The sequence below is a fragment of the Schistocerca serialis genome, chromosome 2 (assembly GCF_023864345.2).
Source record: "Schistocerca serialis cubense isolate TAMUIC-IGC-003099 chromosome 2, iqSchSeri2.2, whole genome shotgun sequence".
Lineage (NCBI taxonomy): Eukaryota > Metazoa > Arthropoda > Insecta > Orthoptera > Acrididae > Schistocerca > Schistocerca serialis.
In genome coordinates this window covers 723,055,696-723,079,159 of record NC_064639.1, presented here as the reverse complement: position 1 = coordinate 723,079,159, position 23,464 = coordinate 723,055,696, and the positions used below count along the sequence as shown (strand labels likewise).

At 42.8% G+C, this 23,464-nt stretch overlaps 1 protein-coding gene across 4 annotated transcripts in view; it reads left to right on the top strand.

The window, feature by feature from the left end:
- LOC126457917 (uncharacterized protein CG7065-like) overlaps window positions 1-23,464 on the top strand; it is a 74,893-nt gene that overhangs the window by 21,141 nt on the left and 30,288 nt on the right. For all 4 annotated transcript variants that reach the window (XM_050094611.1, XM_050094609.1, XM_050094607.1 and 1 more), the window contains one exon: window positions 8,178-8,427. In XM_050094611.1, coding sequence (XP_049950568.1) covers window positions 8,178-8,427 — 250 coding nt within the window. The remainder of the gene's footprint in view (window positions 1-8,177; window positions 8,428-23,464) is intronic.

The window sequence follows — 23,464 nt, the reverse complement described above, 5'->3', positions numbered from 1 at the left end:
TGGGGTAACTAAATGGGCCTTCGCAGCTGGCGACTCGAGCACATGACAATGTTAACACAATGACATCGGCAACTGCGGCTGAAATGGGCATGTGACTATCATCACTGGACTTTGGTGCAGTGGGGCAGAGCATTGCTTTGCCTGATGAATCTTGATACCTTCTTAGGCCTGTCGCTGGGAGGGTTCAAATCTTGTCATCTTCCAGAGGAACAGCTCCTTGACATCTGTACTAAGGGACAGAGACAAGTTGGCGGTAGCTCTATTATCCTCTGGGAAACAGTCACATTGGTATCCATGGGTCCAGTGGAGCTCATGCAAGACGCCGTGATGGCCAAGGAGTATCGTACACTGGCCACAGACCATTTAAACCCATTCATGACGATCATATTTCTCAATGGCAGTGGCAATTGTCAACAAGATAATGCGCCATATCACAAGGCCAGGAGTATGATGGACTGGTTCGAGCAACACAGTGGTGAGCTCCAGTTGATGTGCTGGTCTGTCAGAGCTCATCACCCTCCTCCCTGGAATTGACAGGAATTAGGTGACTTGTGTGTGTGTAGATGTGAAGCCATCTCCCTCCAGCGACATACCAAAGCCTCATTGCTTACATGCCATGATGCGCTGCCGCTCTTATCCGTGCGAAAGGTGGACATACCAGCTATTAGGAAGGTGGTCATAATGTTCTGGTTGATCAGTGTAGTTTCATTTGATTAAAGCTGGGTTTCAGGCAGGCACCTCTGTTTCATTCAACACTGAGGTGCTATTCCAATGCAGCTGGAAAGCCTCTGCATTGCTGTTCGAGTTTAGGGAGAATATTGAGTGGGCTAAAGTGCATGGCAATTTGGATTGAGGAGAGAGATATGCTATGGTAGTCTCTGCATTTGTGCAAAACCACTATGCCAGCAAATCTACTTGGTGAGCAGGAGACCTGGGTTCAAATCCCAGCCAAGTTACAAATTTTCATTTGTCACTGCGCTTCCTTTTTGATGTCATATGGATACTGCTAGAGCAGTGCAAGACAATCTCAGAAGGCCAGTTCAGCCACTGTGTCCTATCAGACTGTAATAACAGGTCACGAGAAGGGACATAACAACCCAGACATCCTGTTTTGAGTACCCCACTTGACACGACAACATCTTGCAACTAGCCTTCGGTTCTGCCGTTCCTGTGTCAACTAGCAACTTCGTCACTGACAGAACTTGTTATTCACAGATGGGTACATATATCTGCTCACGCAAGGTGATGGTTGTATTCGAGTGTGGAGACCCGTGGTGAGTGGTACCTGTGAAATGTTGTCCAGGAAATTGACAGATTTCAAAGGTTCAATGATGTTGTGGGGAGGCTTCCCTATTGGCAGCCATATGGATCTTGTTGTTGTCCATGGTTGCCTTACTGCCAGGCAGTACACTGAACAGATCATATTGGACCATATAGTGGCTGCTGCGTATGGAGGTGGCCCTGAATGCCACCAAGTGAGGTGGCACAGTGGTTAGCACCCTGGACTCACGTTCGGGAGGACAACGTTTCAAACACGTGTCCAGCCACCGTGATTTAGGTTTTCCATGTTTTCCCTAAGTTGCTTCAGGCAAATGCCAGGATGGCCGACTTCCTTCCCCGTCCTTTCCTAATTCGATGGGATTGATGACCTTGCTATTTTGTCCCCTCCCCCAAATCAACCAACCAACCAACCAACCAACCAACCAACCTTCTAAACTTATGGCCTATATGGCGGGCATCAGAAAGGGATTTCTTGCATTGAAGTAATGGAATGGCCAGTAGTGAATCATGAACTAATTCCAATGATGCATATGTGGGACATGCTTGGCAGACGTGTTTGTGGTTGTCCATTTCCACCACAGACTCTCGAAGAACTCTCCGTAGATTTCTGCAGAGCGTGCTATGTCCAGATGAGGAATGAATAATTGTTTCCACTTTGTTTTTGACACCTGTTGGACATTTCTGTCCTTTTATGTAAATGATTGAGGATGTTATGGTGTTTAGATATGTATTTAATTTGTGAAAGATAAAGATATAATTTGGTAACATATCTAGTCCTCAATTATTGCTCAGCGGAGTATGGCAGATGCCCAAAATCATGTTTCCCTAATTCCTTTTAGCAGTGTATCTTAAAAAGTTCTGCTCAATATCATTTTATTATTTAACTACTGTTCACAGTGATATTACTGATTTCATCCACAGTTACACATTCTGAGCTCTTCCTTATCACATATAGTAGGAGGCCCTTGTCGCTATTTTATTGGCTCTTATTTGCACTATTTTATTCGTAACCACAGACTGCTCTTTGTCCACTTTGTTTGCCAACATACTCTTTCTCCTCACTTGTTTCCAAGGCACAGTGATTATTTAACAGTGTCCACAGTACTTTTACCAAGTTACGCCACAGGTTCCTGACTGAGAGCATTATTGACGGGACTACAAATTGAAACCAATTTCTCAGCTGTGTGGCAATTCCCACACTTCTTTTCATTCTGACAGGTCTGTTTGCCTAAACAGTCAATATTTTGACAAATAAAGAAATAGTCATATGGCACAATTTGCTAAGAGTCCCACAAGGTGGATGTTCAACCTCCTGATGCAAGTTTGTTAATTGGATACCACTTCAGTGACTTACTTGCACCTATCCTACCCCAATAATCCTACTGGGGAAAACAGACCTATAGTGTTAACATGGAATCTGAACCACATGTTGTTCATGGCATATCTTCAAATCATGGAGAGGTGAAGGCTAGGATAAAGGCAAACTGAAAATTTTAATGTCTGACTGGGACTCCCATTTCCTGGCATGCACTGCACCATTAGACCAGCAAGCTCAACTTTTGCCGAATGAAAATTATTGATATGGATATCATCTTCATCCAATCTCTTTGTAGCAGTGTCTCTTCTTTCAAAGGCATAAGCAGAAATAAAATTAGATGTTGCCATAATTAATTTTGTACATTGGTAGATTTTTGTGGCTGGAGCCGATATAAAATTCTTCTGTGTTGTAAACAGTGTCATGTTGTAAAATTTTATGTGAGACCATGTACAACCCAGAAGAATTTTATTGAAAATATTTTGCAACCAGTAAGCTATGACCACTAAACCAAACTCTGTCCGAAAAGGCCTTGGAAGGCACAATGGTACTGACTGACCACCGTGTCATATTCAGCCTGATGTCACTTACTGAATGAGGATGTGAAGGAGCATGTGGTCAGTACATCACTCTTCCGGCCATTGTCAGTTTTTGTGACTGGAACCACTGCTTCTCAGTCAAGTAGATCCTCGATTTGCCTCCCAAGCGCAGAGTGCACCCCACATGCCAACAGAGTTCAGCAGAGCGGATGGTTACCCATCCAAGTGCTGGCCAAGCCCAACAGTGCTTAACTTCGATGGACTGACAAGGACCAATGTTACCACTGCGGCAAGGCCATTGGCAAGCTATGACCACTGCAGTGTAAAATTATAGTTATATTGCTAAAATAGTGCTATTTGGCACGTGGTGCTTTTGCAGTGTGTATTTTTCTAATTAACAATTATTCCTGTAAAGACATGTTTGAACACTTCTATATCTGATTTAATATTATTCAATTACAGATTCTTTTGAGTTAATTTAATTAACTGTAGCTGAACTTCTCTCTTCGTAAAATTTTACTGTCCTTGTGATATTGCAGTTCCCTCTGCTAGCACTTTCACAGATTTGGTGTGACACACGCATGAATCAGCTTTGACACATTCTGTGGCCCCTTCACCAGTTTAAACATTGAACAAGTGTGGTCAGCTTTGTAGCAGAGAATCCATTACAGATATCTGCACTTACAGTAGCTTGTCCCATTTATTTCATAAGCATTTGAACAAATCAAATGAAAATAACAGTTTTGTAAGATATTGCAGAACAATTGTTCAGTAATTTGGACCCTTGAATGAGAGAGATGTCAGCATGTTAGTATCAACTGATTTGATTGATTGTGAATACAACATGGCTGATAAGATTGAAATGTAAAGTGAATACCGTGTGCTTTGAAATATGGCTGTGAATGTCGCAGTTAGGTTATTTCAGCATATTTGCACCATGTTGTGAACAGCAGTCATGTGCTAAGATAATGACAGTCTCTCTCACAACTTAGCTGTATCTCTTACACCAGCACTAAACAAACAATTATTTGGCATTAGTGTCTGTCACAGATTAATTATGTATTAAATGCGAGGGCTGCAGTTACTTGTGCGCTAGAGCGGTCATTCCCATACTATTTAGTGGATCTGAACTAGTAATCTCTCTCCCTGACAAACTGTTGCCAGAGACAGTGAAATTAGACATGAACTGCTGTTCAGTATCAATGTTGCTTCATGTCATATTTCATGCAAAATATCAGTAACTTCTTAGCTCTCTGAGCAAAAAATTTTTTGGAAGTAGAAAAGGGAACAAAAAATAAGCTAACAGCTAAGTTGTATTGTTTGTTTTATGGGCATAGCAGAAAAAAATGTGAAGGAAGGCACCAGTTAGCATAAAAGTATTGCAGTAACAGTATCAGTTTTTGGAATAAGTGATGATATTTCCATTTCGATGGAAAGTACTTGGACAGTGAGTAATGGAAGTACCCATCGCACTGAAAGACAGACTTCAGAAATGATATGATATTTGCAGGAAATTATTAATATTGTAAGAATACTTAGAGAAGAAAGAGCAGATGATTTTACTCATTTAATGCAATTTACAGTGAGCCTTGCAAAATAGTCGAACAGTGTTACTACAGCACCACAATGTAAATCTAATTTGCTGCAAAATAAGTATGGCAGTGGAAAGACCATAATGGAATATTGATGATGGAAGGAGTGAAGGTAACAACTCACTGTATAGTTGAAGTGATGTAGAATACCAAAAACATTACAAATTTTTCAGGCAAGTTCTTCTTCAGACTTCACACACACACACACACACACACACACACACACACACACACAACCTGCAGGGCTATAATGCCCCAGCTGTTCACATTGTACCAAGACTGCAGCTTGATCTGCTCTTAGTTCCGATGGGGGACTCATCTGAAAGCTTTGCAGTGTTTCAGTCTTGTTATGATTATATGCTTATCGAACACTCAGCATTTTAACTGTGTGGTGAGTTTTTACCTTCACTCTTTCCATTATTCGTTAAATTATAAAAGACACAGTTACTGCAGACACTTGAGTCTACCCTTCTCTGCCTGTGATCCTGCGTTTCCTTTACATGTCATCAGCAAGTGCTGTAGTGTTTTTTGGTGGTATTTAGGGATTCCATTAGTAAAAAGTCTTTCTTTTGTCTCCATCAGTTGTTCTCCACAAGCAGAATTGACTGTCTTTCGTAAAAAGTAAATTACTCTCATTTACTTTCCTTCATCAGTAATTGTTGTTTGGCACTAGTGTCAAAGACAACAGTCCTTCTCATCTGCTGTTTTTTTATTTAATTTGGATAATTTTATTACTTCTTTTCACAAAGTACAGCACCTTGTTGCAAAATCCTTTGTTGTTAAAGAGTCACAGGTTTAAGAATTTTTGTAGATGTGGTTTTGCCATGTTGACCACACAAGTAATGGTAACGATTCTACTGTTCAGCAAATACTCACTGGAAAACAGCTAAATGATGTGCTCCAGTTTCAGTGCCACTTCTGGAAGATAATAGTAACTACTCTTTATGCTGAATTAATCCTACTATCAGTGCATTAAGCACATCAAAATTGAATAGTGTCTGTAAGATTTTTAATCAGACAGGTGGAAAATAGGTAAGAGTGGTACAGTTTTTTGACATAATTACAATAAAAAGATTGCATATATATATTCCTGCCAGAGGAATGTCAATTTATATTTCTAACAAATGCAATCTTTTTATTGTAATTATGTCAAAAAACTGTACCACTCTTACCTATTTTCCACCTGTCTGATTAAAAATCTTACAGACACTATTCAATTTTGATGTGCTTAATGCACTGATAGTAGGATTACACACACCCATCCGCACATACACAGACACAAGCAGACATTTTGTGTGTGTGTGTGTGTGTCTCTATATATATATATATATATATATATATATATATATATATATATATATATATCTCTGTGTGTGTGTGTGTGTGTGCAGAAATGAAATCTTACGTTGCATTGGGATGCATGCAGAAATTAACACACTTCTTGAAATTTGCAAACAACTCATATGTCAAGGTCCTCCCTGCAAACACCAGAGATTCAGGTTTACGTGCAGGTTGAAGACATTAACATGATTACTGTCTGATATATTCCATGCAGAAACCAATCTTCCTCTTCACACAGGATAATGTGATGAGGGCTATAATCAAAGTGAATGACTTGTGCCCAGGAAAGTGGATGGTAGGTGGACCATGGAAATTTTTTATTGCTTTGCAAAAGTTAAGAAAAACACAAAATATGACTTAATCAAAGGTGGATAGATGGTATTAGACATTAGTCAAAAGTAAAATGGCTGCATATAGCCAAAGTCTGTTGTGCATATAGAAGTCTGGAGGAAACATTTATCCAACAGCAGAATGATGACGAATAGGTACTGCTGCTACTGTTTCTGCCAGTGGTTCTGCTGGCAGAGGTATGCATGACAGACAGTTGTACTGTGTTGTTGTTGTTGACGATGATGATGATGATGAGCGGTGCAGCTACATAGTTGAGTTTTATCTAAGAAGAATTGAGACTGTGGAAATGCAGTACCAGAAGTAGCCAGATGTGATATCTAATCAATAATGTCAAGAAGACATGACTTCAGTTAATATACATTAATCCCATTGCAGTGGTTTTTGTTTATTTCTAATGAAAATCACAAATTGGGACTATGTAGCTGCCTAGTAGTTACAACACAACCACATTATAAAATCGTACTTCTATTAATGTGTAGAAAGGTTTGATAAGTTACATAATTTTACAAGAAAGTCTTCTACCTCTTCTTCTTTTCCTGCTTAAATTAATTGCTTTGTATTCCATGTAGGTGAATGTTTCCTTGTACATATGCATATTATGATTTATATTCTTCATATCATTAAGAAACTTAAGCCGTGACTGTTTGTGTTACTACTACTAATTTGTCACTATCATTCACATTGTGGATTTTTCCGGTGTTAATTGGCATCTCTGGTTGGTAATCGATTCCTATGTTATATTTAACTTGGTGCTCCTGCTCGTATATCTTAATACTCTATATGCTACCTTGTGATGCAGACACAGATGAAATATGGGCAGTGGGTTAATGACCTTTGGTCTGGAACACTGACCAGCTTGTGTGTGGTCTTTAGGTAGTTTTCTGTGCTTGTTAAAGCACATCCTGTGCTTGTCCACAATCTCTCCCATACACAATACAATTAGCAAACAGTTAAATACAATATGGCTGGGGGGGGGGGGTCAAAATACTCGCATCCACATCCCCCTGCCCCCCCCCCCCCCACCAAAAAAAAAGAAAGAAAGAAAAAGAAAGAGTGCACAAGATTCACATTTATAGGGTACACAGTACTACGACTTTTCTGCCCTATATTAACAGATGACTATAGTAACTGGAATGGCATCCAGTCACAAAATTAAATATAATGAATTCGTCAAATTGTCAAATAGAGGACATCGTATGGTGGAATAAACTGTAGGAAAAAGAAGATCGTACACAACCTGATAAATAACAATCTTACTAACAAAACAGGAACCAAGATAACCTTAAAAAAAAAAAAAAAAAGAGAGAGAGAGAGAGAGAGAGAGAGAGAGAGAGAGAGTATACCATTATTTATGAAATTAGGTTAAACCCTGACTTCCCCATTAAATGATGAAATATATCTCACATGTATTCCATTCTCATAAGGAAGCAACGTTACAAGGAAGTATAGTTCAGCAGATTTTGTCTTTCAAAGTATATCCTGACTCCTACTGATGGTAGATCTGTATTTTAGGTCGCTCATCAAAAGGTATTTGCTCGATTTGCTGCTGAAAAAGATGAACATTTTTTTATGTTAAGGGTTATTCCTTTAATACAAGTAACGTTTGCAGTTGAAATAGTGTTTGCACGTAATTCAAACCCTTGCCGTTTTTAAACGTTAGTTGATACTGCAGAATGTTGTGTTATAGCCATTGTATTAACAAAGTCAGTTTGCATTCACAGCTTTTTGTGTTAATACTTATGTTGAATTATATTTTAGAATCAAGAACTAGAAGAAAGGCGTCTGCTGAGTCAGAAGGTGAAACTTGACGATGGTACATATGGACATCTGTTTTCGACATCAGAGGGCGATAATGTCATTCGCTGGCATTGCCATATGTGTGACATTTATGTTGTCGGGTTTGGAAACTTGCATCTGCATATTAAGGGAAAGAAACACCAGCAAAAACTTTTATTACCTTCACACCCAAAGGCATTTTTCCCCAGAATAGAACGAGAAGAGTATGATGGTAAGTGATATACTGAAATTGTCATAGAGACTTAAAATTTTGTTTTGGCTGTGGCATGAGAGAGAAATTAATCAGAAGTGAAAGTGATTTGGGTAAATTTCTGTTAAAAATGTCTTACAGTATCTCATTGTTAAAAGAAAATGTGCTTAACACAAATATTTTGTACCTCTTATGGCACTTCAGAAACCTAGCAGGTATTCCCAACACAAATCATGCAGAAGTGAAGTTATACCATAAAAGAAAACCATATATCAAGAGCATAATGGGATCTCTAAATTCAGCTGCTGACAGAATTACCCAAAGTATTAGCATTAATGTAAAGTAAATCTCTTGAAAAGGAATGTGGATAAAGGAAACAAGACCACTTTATTATTCCATGACAAGTTTCAACAATATCATCATCTGATCAACATAATGACAAAATGGTAGATATTGAAATAGACGACAGAGGGAGAGAGAAACAATTAAAATAGCTCAAAAGGGGAAAGGCCGCTGAACCTGATGGGATACCAGTTCGATTTTACACAGAGTACGTGAAGGAACTTGCCCCCCTTCTTGCAGCAGTGTTCCGTAGGTCTCTAGAAGAGCGTAGCGTTCCAAGCAGTGGAAAAGGGCACAGGGCATCCCTGTTTTCAAGAAGGTACGTCAAACAGATGTGCAGAACTATAGGCCTATATCTCTAACGTGGATCAGTTGTAGAATTTTGGAACACGTATTATGTTCAAGTATAATGACTTTTCTGGAGACTAGAAATCTACTCTGTAGGAATCAGGGTTTCGAAAAAGACGATTGTGTGAAATCCAGCTCGCGTTATTCGTCCATGAGACTCAGAGGGCCATAGACACAGGATCCCAGGTAGATGCCATGTTTCTTGACTTCTGCAAGGTGTTTGATACAGTTCCCCACAGTTGTTTAATGAACAAAGTAAGAGCATATGGACTATCAGACCAATTGTGTGATTGGATTGAAAAGTTCCTAGATAACAGAACGCAAAATGTCATTCTCAATGGAGAGAAGTCTCCCAAAGTAAGAGTGATTTCAGCTGTGCCGCAAGGGAGTGCCGTAGGACCGTTGGTATTCACAATATACGAGGGCCGTTCAGAAAGTAACCTCCGGTTGATTTAAAAAAATACACCAAGTTAAATAAAAATATTTTAATATATATGTCTTACAACTACATCTTTGCACTATTTTTCTACATAGTCTCCATAGCGATTGAGGCACTTATCGTATCTCTTCACAAGCTTTGAAATTCCTTCTGCATAAAAATCACCCGCTTGTGCCTGGAGCCAGCCTGTGACCGCATCTTTGAGCTCTTCGTCGTCATCAAACCGCTGTGACCCGAGCCATTTCTTCAAATGCATGAAGAGGTGATAATCACTTGGCGCCAGGTCTAGGCTGTAAGGTGGATGGTTGATAACGTCCCACTTGAAGGACTCAAGAAGGGCCGTTGTTCTGCGAGCAGAGTGAGGACGGGCGTTATCGTGCAAAAAAACGATACCGGAAGTCAGCATACCACGGCGTTTGTTCTGTATAGCTCGTCGTAACATTTTTATTGTTTCACAGTACACGTCTTGATTAATGGTCGTACCACGTTCCATGAATTCAACCAACAACACCCCTTTGGCATCCCAAAACACCGTTGCCATCAGTTTTCTGGCAGAAAAATCTTGCGAGGCTTTTCTTGGTTTGGTAGGCGAATTTGAATGTGCCCACATCTTTGATTGTTCTTTTGTCTCAGAAATCACGTACTTAATCCAGGTTTCGTCACCGGTCACGATTCTGTTTAACAATGGTTCTCCTTCGTCCTCATAACGTGACAGAAAGTCTAATGCAGAGGCCATTCTTTGAGTTTTGTGGTGGTCGGTAAGAATTTTGGGCACCCATCGTGCACAGAACTTACGGTAACCCAATCTTGCTGTCACTATCTCGTACAAGAGTCTTAGAAATCTGTGGAAAACCAGTAGACAACTCCGACATTGAGAAACGTCGATTTTCACGAACTTTTGCATCAATTGTCCGAACGAGTTCGTCAGTCACCAATGATGGTCTACCACTCCTCTCTTCATCATGAACGTTTTCTCGTCCACTTTTAAATAAACGTACCCATTCACGGACAACTCCTTCACTCATAACTCTTGGTCCGTACACGGCACAAAGCTCACGATGAATAGCTGCTGCAGAATATCCTTTGGCTGTAAAAAACCTTATGACAGCACGCACTTCACATTTGGCGGGGTTTTCTATTGCAGCACACATTTCAAACTGCCACAAAAACTAAACTAGCGCAGGTACGACGTTCACTCGACCACGGCTTGATGCCGACTGACCTGTTGAGTGCGTGAACGCACAGATGGCGTCGCTACTCCCCCCACAACCCGCACTGTGACCAATCGGAGGTTACTTTCTGAACCGCCCTCGTACATAAATGACCTTGTGGATAACATCGGAAGTTCATTGAGGCTTTTTGTGGATGATGCTGTGGTATATCGAGAGGTTGTAACAATGGAAAATTGTACTGAAATGCAAGAGGATCTGCAGCGAATTGACGCATGGGTCAGGGAATGGCAATTGAATCTCAATGTAGACAAGTGTAATGTGCTGCGAATACATAGAAAGAAAGATCCCTTATCATTTAGCTACAATATAGCAGGTCAGCAACTGGAAGCAGTTAATTCCATAAATTAGGCATAGGAGTGATTTAAAATGAAATGATCATATAAAGTTGATCGTCGGTAAAGCAGATGCCAGACTGAGATTCATTGGAAGAATCCTAAGAAAATGCAATCTGAAAACAAAGGAAGTAGGTTATAGTAAACTTGTCCGTCCACTGCTTGAATACTGCTCACCTGTGTGGGATCCATACCAGGTAGGGTTGATAGAGGAGATAGAGAAGATCCAATGGAGAGCAGCGCGCTTCATTACAGGATCATTAGTAATCGCAAAAGCGTTACAGAGATGATAGATAAACTCCAGTGGAAGACTCTGCAGGAGAGACACTCAGTTGCTCGGTACGGGCTTTTGTTGAAGTTTCGTGAATGTACATTCACCGAGGAGTCAAGCAGTATATTGCTCCCTCCTACGTATATCTTACAAAGAGACCATGAGGATAAAATCAGAGAGATTAGGCCTACACAGAGGCATACTGATAATCCTTCTTTCCACAAACAATATGAGACTGGAATAGAAGAGAGAACCGACAGAGGTACTCAAGGTACCTTTCGCCACACACCGTCAGGTGGCTTGCAAAGTATGGATGTAGATGTAGATGTAGATAATCGTGTCTTATGAGTTTGCTAGGGTGAGTTATAAGCAGGTTGCTTAATGCCTTGTGGTCTGTGATGAGAGATGATGATAATACTGTTTAAACTATTTCATTCGTAATCAGACACTATTACTTCAACATTTCTTGGATTTCATAGGTTACATTGAAATGTCTTCAATATTATTTTGATTTCTGACGTTACATTGAAAATAGTCAGTTGAAGAAACCCCAAATGTTATGACCCTAAAATTTTTAACATATAAAAAAATGGTGCCTCGAGGTACTGTAAGACATTTTATGTCAGACTTTTTACTGTGTTAGCAGTTCGAAGATTCATATATTTTTCTTCCATTAACTGTTTTGTTTTCTATTATGCATTATTTACATCTGTCCTGTTGCGTACCACATTCCCAGTGCCATTGCTATACGGAATCCATTTCTCATTCCGCATCTTTAATTTATACTGTGGTGACTCCTTCTTTTCACCTCCACATGTAGCAGTAGACAATGTGTTGCACAGACCAAAAATCAGTTCCCAACGAAGCTCCTGCCAGATAAGGTACCACCGCATAAACCCCCCCCCCCCCCCCCCCCTCTCCTCCCTCCCCACCTCCTCGTGCCAGTGGCAACCATGTGGCTTGCATCATTAGCTGCCACACTTTGCTGGAGTTCATGCTGACAGCAGGATTTCACACCTGCATTCAGTTTCCACAATTTCTCGTAGTGTGGTCAATGAGACAAGTGCTATATAATCCATCAAATTTTGCTGTATTAGTTAACTTTTAAAAATATATATCTCACAAACCAACTCAGGTGGCTCTTGCATTATGCATCGTAATTTATTGTTTGTCCTTACTAATTAGCGTGCCTCTATAAATGTGTTTGCCCTCAGGAGCATTGAAGGGAAGTTTTAAATCATTCCTTCTGTGGTGACCCCTCTAAACCAAGGTGCAGTGTCTCATTACCAAAACACGCTGGTTTTTCTATTTTATTGTTCCGCTTGGCACACCCCACTCAGTTGCAAAGGCACTCCGGTAGGTCAACTGGAGGCATCCCACTTGCTCTCACACTCACTGCTTCCTGTCTTTGCACCATTCTCCACTCGCACCCCCCACCCTCTGCATGCACCACCACCCCTTCCTGCACTCCTCCACAATGCTCTCAGCTCACAGTGCCAATCCTCACCTACCCTCGCTGCTCACTGAGCAGGTAGTGCGCACTAACACATGCTCCAGCACTGCATGCTCGAACAAGACACATTTTTACCATCTGGCATACTGAATCCTCCTTTCCGCAGCAGCACACAGTGGAGATTGTATTGCTTGATCCACACCCTGCATGTCCCACTTATCTTCTTTTCTGCTGTATTGCTTTGCCAGCACCACCCAGCATACCATGACACACTATGTGCACTGCTGAAAGTCACAATGTCACTGCCAAACATTCCCACTCCTGTAGTGATCATGCCTTACGGGCTCTCTAGCCAGCAGCCTCCCACTACCCCCCACCCCCAGCACCTACGAGCATTTGAAGTTTCAGAACTATGCATGTTTCTGTTTGCACCTAGCTGATCAACAAGGTAATGCACCCAGCACAACATGACTCTGACTCTGCAGACCCTCTCCCCATCGCACAGCTGTCCTTTTGCCTTCTTCAGCCCACAAGACTCACGGTGTGGTTTACTTTCTTCAAGTGCAGGATGTTCTGTCATGAGCAGTGCAACAATATTCGGAGTGGTTGTTGTCAACCTCGACCCGACCACATCCACCCAAGTCCAGGTTGTTATTTTACAGCCAACCCCCTTCGGCAACTACAATAAACGAAAAGAGCGCATCATATCCAGCTTCAGGTCTCCTGAGCTGCAATGGGCAGGTGATTTGTTATCATCCGAGCAATGTGGCAACTTGCTCCTGTTCCTCTTGCTAAATCACATCCAGGGACTTGCTGAACCACACATCCTCCCTGAGGGCATGCTCCTAAATTGCCGGCTTGTGCACCTTCCTGCTCCCCAACATGCTGCCCTGGCCTTGCATGCCCATTTATCATTAGGTGACACAACGGTCGTGGCTGATAAGCTGATCGAAGCCCTGAACTCCTTCCTGCCTACAGCTGCAGTGCAGAAAGCTGAATATCCTTCTGCGGCTCAAGCCAGCAGCATGTAGGCCCCCGACCTCTGCCAGTTTCTGATGTGCCTGATCTCGGAGATGGCAGCCTTTATCACCAGTGTAACCTGCCTACATCTCATGCGTCTGTCGCCAGGTGCTGAGAGCTTCAACCATCCCCCCTCCCCCCCCCCCCCCCCTCAGGTGATAATAGCCACTCCCACAAACATGGTTCTAACTGCCCCTCTAATTAGCACCATAAAATAGGTGCGGCTTGCTGTTACCACCAGTGGTTTGGCGAGAACACTGCCAACTGCAGACTCCCGTGCTCCTTGGCTCCAAACCCTGGCAGCCACTGGCTGTAGGTGCACCCACTTGCTTTACCTCTTCACTCTTCATAGGGATTTGAATGGTGCTGGTTCCCCTATCCACTACCTCATCAACACTGGGTCCAACTTAGCCGTATTTCCCCACAAACTACCCTTCCTCTCCCCTCCTCATCACCATCACCTTTAATTCAGCCATCCCTACTTACAGTGTGCATACCTTCTTGCTCAATTTAGTCTTCAGTGCAAACCCCCATAGACCTTCACAGTTGCGGACGTTATCAGCCACATTCTGAGTGCTGAATTCCATATCATACCAATTCTAGCAGACTTGGCAAAGCGTCGTTTAATCGACAGCGGCTCTGTTAGGTCCATCCACTGGTCTCTGCCACCAGATCTCACCCCTCTCCTAGACAGAAGAGGCGGTATGGTCTTTCCATCCCTACTGCCTACAAAGGCCTCTGGCATTTCGCCAGCATGGTCAACATCTTACGGATGCCTTTGCCAGCAAAGGACCCCTCATTCCATGGCAGTAAAAAAAAAAAAAGGATACTAAACTAGCCCCTTGGGCCCGGGCCATGATTGAGAACTTGGAAAAAACAAAACAGGACCTCACCATGTGGCCCGTTTTGGCTCACCCCCACCCTACTGCCCCCCTCGCTATAGTAGTGGTGGTGAGCCAGATGGCTATTGGGGCCATGCCACAGCAGTGCATGGACATCTGGCAATGGCTTGTCTTCTTTTTTTCCAAGCTCTCTGATGCACAATATGACTATTGCACATGCAACTGCAAGCTGCTCACAGTCCACGAAGCCATCCGCTATTTCCAACCTTCAGTCGAGGGACATGTCTCTTTGATCTGTACAGACCACCGCCCCCTTGTATCCAGATTTTACAGTAAAGACATAGACCAGATCTTACCCCAGCAGTTTAGGCTAGAGGTATACAGGCATCCGACATATTGCAGTCTTCGATAACATTAGCCGCTCCTGCACCTTCACCCAACCCTTAGACCACAATGCTCTGTTGAATGCTCAAGAAGGTGATCTGACCTAAACCAAGCCCTTCAGAACACTGTCTCTGGCCTCAGCCTCCATCTAAGATCCATACCTGCCTCCAACCGTAAAAACTGGTTTATGTTCTTGTGGATCCTTCACAACCAGACAGTTCCAATGATCGTTCCCATCCCTTTCTCCTTCCCACCTTCCAAAAACAGGCTTTTAATTGCATCCATGGCTTTGAACATGCAGACATTTGCACTTCTGCCACCCATTTGAAACAGTGTTTTGTCAGGCCAGACATTCAACGTGACTGCAGCAACTGGGCCCGGTCCTTTATACCATGTCAGCATGCCAAGGTCACTCTCCCATGGCCACTTTCCTCCCCACACAACACCAGTTCAAACACATACATCATGACATTGTCAGCCATCTACCCTTTTCCGACAGCTGTGAGTTATGCTCTGGCTGTAGGTCACCCCATCCCCAACCTTTCAGCTGAATGTATGGCTGTACTGTTTGTTGTTTGGTCTTGCTGTCCCACTTTGGATGCCGCATGATGTCACTACAGATCGTGGGTGCAAGTTCACCTTCGCCCTCTTCCGATTTCTGACAGGTACCTGTGGCTCCAATTTCCACCATGCACATTTAAAGGCTTATATGTTATTCTGCCAAGTGGTCTGCTGGTCTACCCCTGGTACTTCTAGGCCTGTGGATTGCACACAAAACCGACCTGGGAACTTCTGTCACTGAGCTGGTACATGGGCAGCCACATGCCATTCTCGGCGATTTTTTGGAAGCAATGCCACTTCCTCGTGATAGCATCATTCCAGGTTTTGTGCAGCTGCTCCAAAGCTTCATGCCCCAGCTGCAACCAAAATCCCCCCTCCCCAATATCGCGGTGAACACCATACTTTCCTCTGTGTCCTCACAGCATGCACCCAAGTCATGTTTGGTTAACACATACCAGCCACTGCTCTGCCCACAGTATTTGGGCCCACACTTCTTGTTGCAATGTGGGGACAAGACATTCTCCATTCATCTGAATGGGACTGCAACAACCATCTCCATAGACAGGCTCAAGTCAGCCTCTGGCCTGGAGGCACCTCTAGCCAACAAGCACAGCACCGCCAAGGCGGAGTTGTCCCTGTGTGCTACTGGCCCCAGTTGCAGCACCGCCAACACTGCCTCTGATAAGACACAGGCAAACTCTGCCTCTATACTGTTTGCAATGTGCCACTAACCAACATGCTGTCTAACACACCGTGGTCCCCCAGTCCATTGCTGTCCAACTACATGTGTGACACACCTTCCAGTGCTTGGGACCATGATGTCACCAATGCCCTGCCTTTTATGCAGCCTCCTGCCAATGTAGACGCTTCCCTACCCCCACATGTGCCTGCCACTCATGGCACAGTGCCACCACCACCACCACCACCACCACCACCACCATTACCACCACTATCACCTGCACCATTGGATTAGCGAAGCTGTTTCAAACACTTTCAGTGCCATGCACAGGTGCTTCCCATGCCCTGCCTCTCACCAGAAACTACTGCACTCGCTCGAGCAAACTTATGTGTCCCTCAGCAAGCATCCTCAGCCAGCTCCAAACACTCCTCTGCTTGGCTGGCACTGGTGTTTTCCCTCTGGGAAAGAGGGGAGCTGTGTGGCAACTCATTCCATTCACCACCACTTGTAGCAGTAGACGATGTGCTGCTCTGACCAAAAAACAGCAATCGATGAAGCTCTTGCCGGCCAAGGTACCACCGCATCTCCCCAGCACCCCTGCTGGTCCTACTGCCACAGGTAGATCTTAGACTACTTTGCTTTCCGGTGGTCACACACGCCGAACTGTCAGTCAGCCAGTCTCTGCTCCTGCTTCGATGAGGCAACTTCTCCCAGCTGTGTTCCCAACATCTTGTCCCGTAGTTGACTGCCGCACTTCGCCATAGTACCTGCTGACAGCAGAATTTTGCACCCACGTCCAGTTTCCACAGTTTCCCGCAGTCCAGTTAATGAGACAAGTGATACCACATCTTTCATGCTGCCTTCAAGAGCTGTTTTTCCTCGAGGGGACTTCCATTGGTTTCAGTTGTACAGAGTCTGATGCCGGTCAGACAGTCCATGCCCCGGTATCAGCACCAGCATTACTGAGTGCAATGCAATTTATTTTGGTGCGATGAAATTCAGTGAGTGCCAGAAGTAACAGGTGAGTTTATTAGTGTTTCATCCTCAGCCATTTTGGCACCCTTTCACTGCCAAGTGCATGACTGAAATGAATTTTCTCTCCAACTGTGTTGGCTTTTTTCTCTGACCGTGTGGGTTCTCCTGACTGCGAGAGTCCATCTTACTCTCAAACTTCCCCCTTTTTCCCCTTGGATACATGAGACTTGCGTAAGACTGTGTGTTAACATCCCCTTCTCGTGCCGCTGGACAACTTCGAACAAAATACTGTAAACTGTTTAACAGTTCGCCCTCTTCAAAGACTGTGCCATGAGCAAGGATTGCCCTTGATTAAGAGGTTGTAATCCATTAAATTTTGTTGTAGTAGTTAGCATTTAAAAATAAATACCTCACAAACCAGCTCACATGCCTCCTGCAGTACGCATCCTAATTTATTGTTCATTCTTACTAATTAGTGTGCCTCTACAAACATTTTGACCTTAAGAGCATAGAAGAGAATACTTAAATCATTCTTTCAATGCAGAAGTTCGTTAATGATAGAATACCATGAAAGAATGACAACAGTATGAATTAAAATGCCTTCCTCTCCTGCAAACATGTGCACATGTGCTTGTAGGATATTATTGAGGCTTAAACAGTTATTGGAGTATGTGGGAATTGATACCCTAACATAGAACGTACAGGTATATTGAAGGGGGATCACTGCTGTCAGCTGCAGTGGGACATTAAGCGGAATCAGCAGTGACAAGTGCTTATATACATAACTGATAAGCCTGGCTGGGCAATGGATTCTGTTTCTTCAGTGCAAATGCACAAATACGTTGATCTGTGGGGAATCTGTGAGTAGCGAACAGTAGTGTAATGGACATGGACTGCGGATAGGTGGCGCTCGATGGAACTGTGGATCGGCTGTGAGGTGTGCCGAGATAAGCCTTGCAGTTGCGATAACGCTGTGTCCTGAATGGTGAAGTGTTTACCATGTCTGCTAGTAAGCAGGAGATTCTGGGTTTGAATCCTGGTCCGGTATACACATTTTCACTCGTTGCCACTGATTCTGCTCAATGTACCGCTGCAGCTGACATTAGTCCTCCCCTTTCAATTTACACATAATGTTTCACAGCTGCGGATTCTGTGTTGTGTCTGTTCTTTCAGACAAACAGTGTGCACTCATGTAAAGAATTTTACTTTACTCTGCTACTGGAGCAATAAAACATAAATGAAAAAATAGCAGCAAAATAAAATTTTAGTTACCAAGAAAATGCACCTTTGCAACAACCAAACACAGTGCACACGCAAGCATCTGCCGACATTGAATTGTGCCAAAGGCTTTAGGACAAATACTATGCAGCACAACAAACTGCTTTCAGTGAGTGTAATTTCACAGCTGTATATATTTCTAACAGATTGCGAGGAAATATTGTAAATGGTAGTTTTAAAACATGCTTTTATAATTTTCCTTCTACTTAAGATGAATTAAGTTACGTGTGAGAATGTGTGATATATTTCCTATATCATGGTGGAACACTTGACTCTTATTCACTGAGCACCAGCTACTTAGAAAAGTTTTGGGCCCAGAAGACCAGCCATTTATGCCACTATTTAAAATATTGGTGGAACATTCGTTTTGCATACATGTTCAAGCATTATACATGCTAAACAGAAGACCAAGCTTCAGAGCTAGTTTCTCATATTTATTTTTGTTCTTTCATAGAGTAAAGATGGCAGAAAATATAATTATACTTTTAAAAAGTAATAACAATAACAATAATAATAATAATAATTTGACAGTCAATATTGTATGTGAAAGCTTGGCTTTTCTTGCAGGTGTACTGTATATGTATTAATTTAAACATTTAACTTTTCCTCTTTGTTTGTTTGCGCTACCTAACTGTGATATTGTTATTGGCTGACTACATCATGTACCCCACGCTCTGAATATCTGCTGACATTGGCTGGCGAGACCGTATGACATGAGCTGTGACTGGCTGACAAAAGTGCACTGCACAGCGTAATCTTGATTTCAGTGCTTAGGAAGCTGCTGTGCCGTATCTGGTGAAATTTGTATTTGTTTTGTAATACAAAAATATGCACTGTACACGTTGCTGTGCATCAGAGCTCTTTCCCAAACCTTTTGTTTTTTGCTGGGCTTCTTTTCCTGCCAGTGTATAAGACCTTTACCATTGAAAGGATTGATAAGTTTTACAACTATGAGGGAAAGTATATTATTGCTTAACCCGGGAAATTGTACCTTCACCCAGGGTGTAGTGTATTTTCACCTGGGGGAAATATGTATTTTTAGCTGATAATTCCAGAAAAAAAATCTGGGAATTTTTCTTTCTTGTTCTTTCTTGTCCGTGTATACACTTTGCATGAGCACATTCCACAAGTAATCAGTGATTAAATAGGCCCCATGTGTATTCCAGCCTCATAAGGAAGATCATCGCAGAGTGTTTCTCGCATAGCAACATTTACCCCTGTGGCAAATCAAATGCTACTGCATGAGCTTTGATGCCATCACATATTACTGTTCTCCATTTGATAACCACCATCACAGTCACAGTCACAAATGACAACAATCGGTAATGAGTATATTAGCACTACTCCATATTTTACATTATCATGATCAGTGTGAAGTTTTTGATGAGATTAAGGAAACACAGACAAGGAGTGAATACAATTTTCACACGAGTCTCTTTTGCTTTAATGAACTAGTATTCAGAAAAGCTAGTTGTTACCTTCAGTAAGTTACTGATTATCCTTGATTCTCCATAACTATATAACTATCCTTTCCCCTTCCTCTCCTGCTGTGCTGAAGAGTTAATTCAAGTCAGTCATCACATTCATGTGATGCAGACTACAGATGAACTCATCGTTTCCATTGGCAGTGTAGTGAATGTCAAGCGCAACTTGTTGGACTACTGGAAGAAGTCTACTCACTGAGATGAAAATAAAACTAAGTGAAGCACATAATGCAGTATAAACAGAGGGTATTCCATTCGTGCACCTTATTTTCACAAGGATTAAACGTGTGTGCACCAGTGTTATGGAGACACCCCTCGTCTCCCCAACATCGGTCAAGAAAGCTCTGCCATAGTCCTTTGGGACGTGTAATGTGTGCTGCTGGCTAATTTCCTTGTCTGTTAAGAGATGACGACTACTGTCAGTTACTATGCCATGCTGGAATGACTGCAGAAGATGATTAGGAGGAAATGACTTTTACTCGTTTGGAAATGTGACATGAATTGCACAACAATGCTTGACATCATACAGTGTCAGTTATGTGTGATTTGGTCCAGCATTTCTAATATACTGTATTGGAACATCCTTCATACAGCCCGGATCTCGCACCATGTGATTTTTATCATTTCAGACAATTAAAGTTCTTCTAAGCACCTACCTGGTTGCCCCTTCAGAATCAGTGTTGACATACAGGAGGTTGCCGTTACAAGGCCCCTAGACCTGGACCTATATTTATTTTGTGTCTGTTTCAAAAGATTGGTTTGCTGATTGACCAAATGCTTAGACAGCCATAGTGACCATGTGAAAGAATTAATATGCCCATATGTTCCAGTACCTTTATATCTTCTTTTATGATATCCTGAGTGAACCTTTTTTCACAGAGAACGTATTGCCTTACCTTTTTGAAAAACAAATGAAGTAGTGTGTTTTCAGTAAAGTTTACACCTGCTCCACTACTGTGTAGGATAGATTGCTACTACCATATAGAGGAGCCAACGAGTGACAGACACACACACACTGAAAAGCAGACTAAGACGTTGGATAAAATCCTCTTTCAGATTTAGAAAAAACGCACACACCTGTCACATAACCTCTTGTCATCTCACGGCACTATGACCTGACAGCTGTGAGCATTGATCTCTGGTAGGATGGGTAGTCAGGGTACAGAAGACACGTGGGGTGGGGATGGGCAGGAATTGCAGGATAGAGGCAGGGCAAGATGATGTATGTAGGGCTGCCTATGGTAGTGCACAAAGTTGTCCCACAAGCAGCATAACAGCTTGTTCACTCACTCTTGTCCCTATTCTGCTCTCTTTTCCCCTTCCTTCCCTACCCCTTCCTCCACATCTCAGGCATCTTGTGTATCTCTCAACCCACACAAGCAGAGATTATTCGTAGTGCTATAAAAATGCACCCAGAAGGAAAAATCACAAATGACATGAAATTGACAGATACATTGCACATCATTGTACAAGGAATTTATGCACAAGGTCAGTTTTTTTCGTCTGATGGAAAAGATAAGTCACAGAATTTTATCGTACCACTTATTATCATGTCAACACCATCGGTGCAAAGTGAATTTTTTGCAGTGTTGTTGAGTAAGTAAATTGCTAATGGGACACTGTGATGCAGTTGTAACATCACACCATGCACAATGACAACTACTTTACACCTGCCTGTGTTAATGTATAGTACTACGAATGGCCTGGATCAATGTGGAATTACTAGGGTCATTTTTAGCTACGAGGTCCACTTTTTTTGTTGTGCTGACACCAGCATGTGTATGAAGACAAGATGTGCAGTACTGTCTTGAAATATTTCTTCATACATCCTCATAGCTTGGGTCATAGTGCACGATTTGATTTCACATCCGTCCTTAACGCAGTTGGTTTTTGGTTCTTTGACAGTTCAGTGGTATGCTATACATTTGCTGTGATCAGTGGCTCTGACATTTGCTAACAATCCAGTAACACCAAGGATGTAGCTAATAACATAATGAATTTCCATTTGCTACTGTTAAAACATTAATCATTGGGGAAAGATTTCTTCTAAATTCAGATTTCTGGGAATAATTGTTTTCATTTTCCTGAAGCATAGTGTGAAAATTTCTTTCTAGGTATTTGTGAAATTGATTCCATGCAACTGACATTCTGCTACATCTCCAACTTCTCCATTGGAATTCAGGTTAGGGGCTTAAGCAAGCCAGTCCAGTAAATTCACCTCTTCTTTTCCCCCCTCCCCCCACCTCCTCTCCCCCTGCCATCTCTCCCCCCGCTCCCTCTCCCACCTGCCCCCGCCCCCTCTCCCACCTGCCCCCGCCCCCTCTCCCACCTGCCCCCACCCCCTCTCCCACCTGCCCCCGCCCCCTCTCCCACCTGCCCCCGCCCCCTCTCGCCCTGCCCCTACCCCCTCTCCCCCTACCCCCCTCTCTCCCATGTCCTCTCCCACCTCCCCTCACCCCTTCTCTCCCAACCCCTCTCCCCTGCCCCCTCTCCCCCTGATCCCCACCCCCTCTCCCCCCTGCCCCCATCCCCTACCCCCCTCTCTCCCATGCCCTCTCCCACCTCCTCTCACCCCTTCTCTCCCAGCCCCTCTCCCCTGCCCCCTCTCCCCCTGCTCCCCACCCCCTCTCCCCCCTGCCCCCACCCCCTCTCCCCCATGCCCTATATTAATAAGTCGACTGTGAACAACAGTGCTATTTGGGATTCATGTTACGTACAACTTGGTGCCATTGATGTGGGTCCTGTTGTTGTTCTTATCTGAGGGTGGAATAGTATACCATTTTCCAGTTAATATGGAAGCTGATCACTATTTTAGATTTTTCAGGTTATTGAAAGTATTTTACCAATATTTCAAGAACTGGCTTTAAGTAATGATCTGGGGATGTACTACACCACTTTATGTACCGCTGACATAGGGATCATGAAGATAAGATTAGAATAATTACTGCACGCACAGAGGCATTCAAACAGTCATTCTCCCCACACTCCATACATGGATGGAACAGGAAGAAACTCCAATAACTGGTGCAATGGGATATGCCCTCTGCCATGCAGCTCAAGGTCGTTTGCAGAGTATAAATGTAGATGTATTACATTTTAAAGTCTTTTACCTGCGAAATTTTATTAGAGCAAGACAAATAAGTGGAAATTACACTGATGATTTTAAGTTGTGGAGCTCTGTCAGCTGCATTATTGTATTTCCTACATTTATCTCACGATTAATTTACTTTATGTTACACAGAATTATTTTTGAAAAATAGGACACTGGAGCAGATGAGATGCACTTCTGCCACTGAATTCCTCGTCTGCTCAGAGACTGAAAGCGTGCCTTAGGCTATCTGTCACAAGTGTCCAGCTCCTAAAGAGTTCCAGACAATCCACGACTTATTTTTCCAATTTTTACATTTAGAGGAAGGAA